Source organism: Caretta caretta, chromosome 3 (genome assembly GCF_965140235.1).
Source record: "Caretta caretta isolate rCarCar2 chromosome 3, rCarCar1.hap1, whole genome shotgun sequence".
Classification (NCBI taxonomy): domain Eukaryota; kingdom Metazoa; phylum Chordata; order Testudines; family Cheloniidae; genus Caretta; species Caretta caretta.
Genome location: NC_134208.1, coordinates 18,504,095 through 18,513,804, shown reverse-complemented (window position 1 = coordinate 18,513,804; position 9,710 = coordinate 18,504,095). Strand labels below are relative to the sequence as shown.

Sequence of the window (9,710 nt, the reverse complement as noted above, 5' to 3'; positions counted from 1 at the left end):
TGGACTGCTCCAAAAGACACTGGGAACAGCTTGCACATTACACAAGCAAGCTCCACTGCCGGTTAGAGGGCATAGATGTGAATTAGAAGCAGTGGGCATTGGTGACACACTATGACACACCACAGAATCTCATCTTTAGGAAGAGAATGGGAGCTGAGTGCACCAGACATGAAAACGTGTACTGGGGCCATGTACCACTGGATTGGGAACTACATCTGCCTTGAAGGATGCATTTGGCAGAGGCAGTGCAGTCTTCTAGGCAGACAGCACTAGCTTATTCCCCAGCACACAGGGGTGCATCTTCTGCAAGGCTATTTAAGGAGTATATGCTGTGTGAGGAAGGAACAAGTACTTGCTGGAAGGGAATAGTATTAAAGTGCCAAGTCCTTAAATGCTTCATGCAGCAGCAAATCCCAGCCAACTACAGCCAAGGAGGCCTGCCCCCCACTCCCATCTCCCAGCCCCTCTGAGGGACCTGCCTTTCCTGTGCAGCTGAGAAGGGGGATTGGGTGACCAAGTAGGCAGCCCCCACCCACCCCAGCTTTTGCATTGGCTGGAAGCGTGTGACGGACAGCTGTGATGCTCCTTGTCAGTCAGCTAGGAAGGGGAATGCATTCAGCGGAGGGTCCAGGCGTGGGGAAGCCAGGGTAGTGCCCCGCTGAACGCCGAGGGTGACCCAGGCAGCAGCAAGAATTGCTCTGTGTTGCCTCAGACCAGCAGTGCAATAATGGGAGTGGAAATTGAGACAATCTCCCCTGGAGACGGTAGGGTCTCTCTCTCTCTCCTGATTTGCTTTTAGGTGGTACTGGGGTGCCTGTGATCGCAAGAGAGGGAGCCCCCTGGCATTGGGCGTGGGGGCGGGATCCGGGATCAAGGGACAGTGCAGGGGAAGGGTTTCTGGAGGGGGAGTGGGAATCTCGGTTCGGAGGAAGGGGGAGCCCAAGGGTCTCTTGCATCAGGAGAGTGAGAGAAATCTGAGATCAGAGGGAGCCAGGGATTCTCTGGCATCAGAAGAGGAAGGAGTCCAGGGGTCTCTGGCTTCAGGAGTGGGGGTGGGAGGTGGATAAGAGGAAGGTTGGATATGTGGTCAGAGGGGGCAGAAGTACAAGGGTGTCTTGCATTGGGGGTGGGGATATGGAATCAGAGGAAGCTCAGGAGTCTCTGGGATTAGGAGCGGGATCTAGTATTAGAGAAGACAGTGAGCCTAGGGTCTCCAGAATCAGGAAGGGTTATCTGGAATCACTGTAGCCTCAGGAGTTCCGGCATCAAAAGATGATATGAGACCAGATGAAGGGAAACCTAGGAGTGCCCAACATCTGAAGAGGAAATAAAAGACTGCAGGGGAGAAAGGGGTGTGGGTGACATCCCTAGTATCAGGGAGGGTAAAAGCCTGAGGGTTCTGGGATCAGAGGTTTGGGGGGAAGGTCTATGGGATCAGAGGAACAGAAGGAAAGCCGACTAGGTTCTCTGGGATCAGTAGGCTGCAGTGTCTGCGGCTCCCTTGGTGGCAACAGCAGAGGCAGGGAATAGTCTGGGATATTTAAATGGCATTTGCTGACAGCTGCATAAATCCAAGTGCAGTGAAGTAATTTAGTAACGAGAGCAAATTATAGTCCAGTGCACGCCCACTTTAAAATGTGAGCCTTAGCAGTCAGCAGCGAAAGCAGGTTCACTTTTGAATCGCACTCTGGATCAGGCATTATTGGGGCAGCAGCAGCAAGGGTTAAATTCTGTAGAGGGTGGAAAACAACTTAATAAATGATTGCTGATTAGTGTGTGTGGCTGTGGCGAACATTGGCATTTAACGTGCATGGTAACAAAGTTTCCTAAATTTATTTCCAAACCTTTTCATGTACCATAGGCCATTTATGTCGGGATCACTTCAGATGGCACTCACATTTTGACCGGACCAGATTAAAGAGTGTATTAATCTTTGTTTTTATGGGATCACTTTTTCAGAGTGGCTGCTCCACTCTGGTGCTAGAACATATCCTATAACTCTCGAAGACAAATGTCATTACCAGGGATCATTTTCTGTGATTAAAAACCCCAAAGTTTTCTAATAAAAAAACATAAAAATCCATGTTTTTCCATGATTAAAATGAAATGCTGAACTTTAGTTTTCCTAGCCACAATATATGTAGGTATCAGTTGAACACAATGTTTTATAAATATATTTACAGTTTTTAAGCTGGCAGCCAGAGCCCTGCCGCCCAGGCCAGACAGCCGGAGCCGCGCCCATTCTCCTGATTATCTGATCTGACCCCAGTCTCAATTAGATCGGATAACCAGGGTTCTACTATAGATGTTTTTATTTTTTCACAAAATGTAAAGACTAAAGATTCTCTTTAAAAATGCAAATTTTGCATTTTTCTATGGCAAACGGATTTCTACAATCTCTGGTCAGTACTTATATAGAGCCATACGTATCTATATAATGGGCCAAATTCATCCTTGGCTTAACTCTGTTGGCCCAACATCATTTCCCCCCTTGCCTATGCCTTTTAACTGTCTTCTCATCTGCTATGGTTTAGCTCTGTGGGCCAGATTCTGCTCCAATTTATAGTGCTGTAAATTCAGAGTAACTCCATTGATATATGTACTGTTCTTCTATTGTAAGTGTAAGTGAGGGCAGAATTTAGCCTTGCCATTTTATTATTCATCTCTAGAGTGTATTGCGATATGGTTTGTATGAAAGATGCTGTTCAAAATAAAGTTATAAATGTGATTTCTCCTGGTTGCCAACCTTAATCCAATCCAAGTGATTTAAACAGTGTCATTAAAACCAAAACCAGTAAGCACTATTGCCCTCAAATCCACTCAGAAGTCAATTTGCTGTAGTGACTAGTTGATGGTCTTAACATCTTCAGGCCTAATTCAGCCTTGGTATAAGAAGATGCATCTCCATTGATTTTGGTGGTATAGTATTACACCAATTTATGCCAGGGTGGAATATGGGCCACCGATCACTTGTATCACACTCTTTCTGCTCTACTTCCACATTGAATGGGGCATTATTTAACTGGATTGTATTGGCATTGTACCTGGCGGTGTTATTAGTTGTGATATTACAGTAGTACCTACTGAGATCAGGGCCCCGTTTGTGCTAGGCTTTGTACAGACAGAGAATGTTTACACTGCAATGCAAGTCCAGGGTTAGTGGGACTCAAATTCACGGACCCTGGCTTTGAAAGCTCAGGGGTTGAGCATTGACACTCATTGATGACTTTAGGTTAAGAGTTTTTGACCCTGGGCCCCACACCGGGGCTCCAATCATATCCCAGATTACCTATATCCCCAAGTCCAACCAATCACATCCCAGACTACCTAGCACACTCCTGAAATGTGACCACTTTCTAGCCCTTTGTGGTGCACCATGGGAAAACTTGACTGTCTACCCTGCCCATCACAGGAAGTTGTTGCAGCCCACCAACACATTCTGCTGAGCTGTCCTTTTGATCTACATGCTCCCAGCAGTCAGAACTAGGAGTCATAATTTGAAGAACTTTTCTTGCTTGGGTTTTTGTTCCTGTTTCAGGAAATGAGCAGAGCTTTCATGAGATGCTGGTGGACATTTTGGTGGCGTTTTCTGACCCACTGAAGGCACCTGCCAGAGCTAATGGTGGAAGAGGAGGATGATGATACAGACATGGAAAACTTGAACTGGCTGATGCTCCTCATGACTTTTGGTATAGCTGCTGATGCCCTCTACATAGACCCGTGTTCCTGGAGCAGGGCCACAAGCACAGACTGGTAGGATCACATCGTCATGCAGACCTGGGATGATCAGCAGTGTGTCCAGAACTTTTGCATGAAGAAAGCTACATTTCTGGTGCTTTGTGAGCAGCTTGCCCTGACCCTCCAGCATCTCAACATGCTTGTGAGGGCGACCATATTGGACCCGAAGCAGGCTGTTATAGCTATCTGGAAGCTGGCTACCCTAGGCTGCTACAGGTCCATTGGGAACCGTTTGGTGTTGGAAAATCAACTCTGAGTAAAGTGGAGGCAGAAGTTTTTGAGGCGATCAGGTATGTGATTTACCCAAAGGTGATGGGCATAAACAATCGGCAGCAGCTGTGGCGGCGATCCCTCGATTTGAGGATGATCTCTACCATGGATGTACATATGGGTCCTGAGATGACTCAGGAGTCCGATCCTAGAACCACAGATCCGCCCACAGTGGGTACAGACATTTTCTGTCGGGCCAGCTGCCTGCTGAGAGAAAGTTCTTTCTTTTTCCTTCCTTCGGGTCTCCCTGTTTTCAGCTTTGAGGGCAAGGTGCTTTTCCTGGATGGAGGATGTGGCACCATTGGGGTCAGTTGGTGGCTTGCTCCTCCCAGCTTGTGATGTCCACATCAGTTTTCTTGAGATACGCTTTTAGTGTGTCTTTGCAGCCATCTCTGACTGTAGGTCAGCTGAGAGTAGAGGGCTTGTTTTGGGAGGCGAGAATCTGGCATCCACACACAGTGTCCAACCCAGCGAAGTTGGTGCATAAGGATCATTCCTTCAATGCTGGTGACATTGGCATTAGTGCGGCGATCTTCCCACTTGATGTGAAGGGTTTTCCACTGGTCGATAGTCTACCTTCATGGACAGGCTGGGACACTATTCCCACCAAATGGCACTGTCATAAATGGAGTTACTGTCCCCACTGCTATTCTGGGGAAATCCTGCATACCCCCTTTTTGCCCTGGCCTATGGAACCATATACTGATCTCAGAGGACCTGGCAAAAGAAAGTTTAATTACACTCTCCAAAGGTGTAGAATGGTGGTTGAATGTGCGTTTGGCAGGTTGAAATCCTGCTGGCATGGTCTACAGACCCACTTGGATTCCAGTGTCATCAGTGATGTCTGAATTATTGTGCCTTGCTGGGCACAGTCTTTGAGGTCAAAGGGGGGCCATTTGCCCCTGAATGGACCTGTGACAGTAATGGACTGCTGAACAGGTACACTCAACCAGAAAGTGCACTGATCTCACAGCTGGAACAGGCAACGGAAATCAGGGATGCCCTGTGATCCCACATTATGGACTTGCATGGACCAATGGAAGAGGGAGAATAGTACATTTATGAATGTTTTTGTCCAGCAATGTTTACAGTAAATGAGGTACTGTCACATCATGCAATGAAAGGGGGTGCACTGTCACTTTACACAGTGAACGGGGGAGGTATTGATTGTCATGAATTTTGGATGACATGACTCTTAATGTAATGTGTGGGGGGAGCAGTGCATTTACTATTGATTGCTGTACATAGCTGTATGGAGAAATTGTTTGATTACAACTTTTGCCTTACCTTGTGTTTATCTTTATTATTCAAAATACACATTATAAGATGTGATGTAGTGAGCACAATAAACTTTCCTAATAAAATACAAGCCTTTATTTGCATAATAAAAATAACAATAATGGAGCATTGTGAGGCAGGCCTGCATACCAAACAGTAATAAACCAACACCACAACCAGTAATAAAACAAAGTGCATATACCAAACACTGAATGGTGCAAACAGGACCATCAAAAAATCCCCTAATTTTGCAAGTCAGCTGGCATGTTCTCCTTTCCTTTTCTTGTGCATGTAGCATGCCCTTTTCACCGGTGCATGGCTGTGGAGGCCTCCAGGGTGTGGCAGACTGCAAGGGAAAGGAGGTCACCACAGGGGTGAAAGTATGCTGGGGGGTAGATTTGCCCTGTCCAGCTGCTGTTAAGTCCCAGTTGCATGGGCCACCCAACCATGGAATTGTCCAAAGTGCTCCCGGTATGCAGCTCATGGTACTGTGGACTGGACTCATGCCATGGTGCGGGCACAGCAGGAGCCTGCAATCTTGTGGCCGTTAGTGAAAGCAGCCATTCAAACAGGTTTTTCTGCTGTGCTCTGACATCTTCTTTCAGCCGATGTTCTTGTTCCTGGAACTGAAATGCAAGTGTCTGCTCCTGTGCTGCAATTCTGTCCTCAGCATGTATGCTGCTGAAGTATGCAAACTTATGGTGACTGAACAGCACATCTATGAGGGGAATGGCTGGTCAGCTACCGAGCTGACCCTGGAAAATACATCCTTCCTCAAAATGTGACTACCTATCTGGAGTTCCTGCTAAGGGAAAAGTTTGCTGACACTCAGATTGCCCCACACCCTGCCCTATGCAGGACCCTCTCACCCAACACATGGATCCCCCCACACCAAGCCCCTCCACACTTGGATCCTGCTGGGCTGAGCCTGCTTCCCCACACGTGGATGAGAAGAGCAGGGCTGGGCATGCGTGTGAGACTGTCCTTCTTGCTAGCTGTGGAGCTGTATAGATGTGCTAATATGCCCAGTAAGGAGTCTATTTGTCAAAAAACATTTCCTGAATCTTTTTTGTTGTCTGTATTGTTAGAGACATACTTGCTTACAGGTATTTTGAAATAAATTACCAAAATAATTGCAAATGGTGTGATTATACTATATTTTGACAAATAAAATATTCAGAACTTTGCAGAATTTTAAAATATTGTGCACATAATTTTTAACTTTTTTGATGTAAAATTTTTAATTTTTTGGCGCAGGATTCCTCCAGGAGTAATCTTCCAATCTAAATAGACCAGACAATAGGTTGTAAAGAGCACCACAGCTACCATTTTGTATTGTGATTCTCTGTTGAACCTACCTGCCTCAGTGCTTGGCCTATCATAGGCTCTGTCCTCCTGCCATTTGCTGTTCATGGTGTTTGGCTTTGGCACACTACCTTGTTATGCATTATTGGGTATCTCAGCTCATAGCCTATATAATGCACAACACATTAGCACACTACATTCAGGCAGAAGAAGCAATAGAAGGCAGGCAGGATCAGCTTATGCTCCTACCTGAATCCCCAATTTCTGGTTTCCTGACCCTGCTGTTCTCTACTGTGGGGCCTTCTGATGGATTGTGGATCAAAGTTCTGTTGAACATGGGGCCTCTGTCTGCCAGTTCAGATACACAAATCAATGGTGTCTGTTTTAACTTGCCATTATTAGGAGGGTTTTGGGTACGTCCTAAAAAATTGTCCTGTAGCTTTATAGATCTGTCCAAGCCTGTTGGCAGGGGTTATTTTAGCAATATATAGAGTGGGAGAATGGCCGGGGTAACTGTTGTCAGTGACAGGGAAATCATTCAGATCTCTTGCCCTTGGTGTCAAAATTTTAACAAGCGGCTACCAAGATCTCTCTTCACCCATCAGTGCTTTACTGTCTCATGTGACTGCAGATCTGAAAATGCATTTGCACTGTAGGAGATGGGATTTTTTTTTTAAAACGATTGCCACTTGCTAATTATATGTGTTCTTATTAAAGTAGGCTTAAGTAAAAGGTATTGGAATTATGAATACAAACACATTACTTTACCACATCGTCATAGTGTAATGTTATTCATTTGTGAACAATAGCAAAATATAGGTTAAATGAAGTTAAAAACGATTATAATTAAGGCTAAGATTTATTCATGATATTTATTTTTTTGGTAAAAGTCATGGATAGGTCACGGGCAATAAATTAAAAATTCACAGGCTGGCCTGTCCATGACTTTTACCAAAAATACCCCTGACTAAATCTCTACTTCTGGGGCCCTGCTGCTCCGGGGGGCCCCTGATGTGGGAAGGCCCTACTCCAGTGCTGGGGGTTGACCGTTTCCTGGCCACTGCTCCTGGGGACCGCTTTCTGGACGGCCTCTGGGACCACTGCTGCTCAGGTGGTCCCCAGGGCACCCCCCTCCCGCCCAAGGACTGCTGCTTGGGCATTCCCTGGAGCCAGCCACACCGGCCGCGGTTCCAGTGGTCCCCAGAGCCAGCTCCTCAGGGCCGCCTGAGTAGTGGCCAGTGTGGCTGGCTCCGGGGCGGCCCCCGGGACCGCTGCTTGGGCGCTCCCCGGAGCTGCCCCCAGGACTGCTCCTTGGGCGGTCCGTGGGACCAGCTGCACCGGTCACTGCTTGGGCGGTCCCCGGAGCCAGCTGCCCAGGGTCTCCTGAGTAGTGGCTGGTGTGGCTGGCCCCAGGGACTACTGGAGCAGCTGGTCACAGGTTGCTCCACAAGTGACCGGTGCAGCTGGCCATGGGGCCCCCGAGAAGCTGTCCCAGGAGCCGGCTGCTCGGGCGGCCCTGAAGTCAGCTGCACTAGCTGCTACGGAACTCAGAGGTTGCGGAAAGTCATGGAATCCGTGACTTCTCTGACCTCCGTGAAAGAATCGCAGCCTTAATTATAATTCATGATGTCTTTCCAGAGGCCATCCCCCTGCAGTTGTAGGAGGATAAATCAGATCTTAAAGCTAGTAAGAAAAGATACTAGATTTGACAGAAAAGAGAAAACCACATTAATATAAGAAAGCATGTCTTCCTAAACTAAATAGGGGACCTTTTATCCTAAACCATTTCACTCCCATCCTGAATATTGGTGACTAAGATAAAATGACACCCAGCAGTCCTAGAGTCAAACCCCAGTCTAACCTCTTGAGCCCACCGCTACTAAAAGCGAATCTTTCCCACACAGGATGGTTAATCAAAGACTTATTAAAAATATACTTTTCTATTTTTAACAGGACGGACATTTCCGAAGAAGGGTCAGACGTGCGTGGTACACTACACAGGTGAGGCGTGTTCTGAATGTTCTGTGCAGATGGCTTTGCACTTCGGGAGGCATTTGTCATTTCAGATTTCAGGATCATATTTTTTCCCCTTCCTCTGCTCCTTCTTGGTCATTTAATATTTTTCTGATGGGTCTCCTGAAGGCATCACTCTTGACTGGGCAGCTCCAACTACAATACCTATGTGTGCATGCTATTCTTTGTTAAGTGGAATGTGTAATAGCATATGGTTAATAAATGACACTGTGGGCCTGATTCTCTGCTCCATTACACTAGCCATAGAAGGCAAGTAGAAAACACCCTTTATGCAGTGTTGGATCAGGCCCTCTATCTCCATCTCGGACCCTGAGGTCATTAATTGAGATGCAATGATATTCCTTCTTTCTTTTGGCTTTATATAAGATAAAAGCATGTATCCCAGACATTGGGGTAAATTCACCTCTGTGCAGGGGGGGGCAGTACAAAGGCTGTGTATCACTTAAGTCCTACGTTACGGGATTAAATGGGTCTCAGTGTTGCCTGTTGATGCTCTTCCATTGTGTATAAATACTTAAAGAGTCATTGGGATAAAGAAAGTGAGTATGACTCTGTAATCTAGTGGTTAGGGCATCCACCTGAGAGATGGAAGACCTGGTGTTTAGTCCCCCTACTCCAAGGACTGTTGTGTCTTGTGTATTTAGATTATATGCCATTTGAGGCAGGGACTGTCTCTTACTATGTGTATGTAAGCACCTAGCACATTGCCCTGGTCTCAGGTGAGTTTGCTAGGTCATACTGTAATACTGATAATAGTAACAATAAGGGAATAACAGTGGCCTTAGTACTGGTGTATCTCAACATTAGGGAGGTATTTTTCTACTGTTTAGTATAGTTTCTTAAGATTAAATTCAGTGAGTTCTTGGTGTGGGGAATCTTTAGTGTCAACTCTTCAAAGCAGGCTGGCTGGAGGTACGGTTGCCAACCCTCCCAGATTGGCCAGGGGGCTCCCAGAATCGGAACCAATCTCACGGTGGCTACTGAAACCAATCCAGGAGATTTTAATAGGCCGCTAAAAGTCCAGTTGGCAGCACAGTGGACATATGGCAGGCTCCCTACCTGCCCTGGCTCCACGTGACTCCCAG

At 46.6% G+C, this 9,710-nt stretch overlaps 1 protein-coding gene across 1 annotated transcript in view; it reads left to right on the top strand.

Annotated features, from left to right (window-relative positions):
- Positions 1–580: 580 nt before the first annotated feature.
- The window catches only part of FKBP1B (FKBP prolyl isomerase 1B), a 45,432-nt gene continuing 36,302 nt past the window's right edge, over positions 581–9,710 (top strand). Inside the window, exons 1-2 of the mRNA XM_048845649.2 lie at positions 581–764; positions 8,545–8,592. Of these exons, the coding sequence (XP_048701606.1) occupies positions 728–764; positions 8,545–8,592 (85 nt within the window). The 5' untranslated portion in view covers positions 581–727. The remainder of the gene's footprint in view (positions 765–8,544; positions 8,593–9,710) is intronic.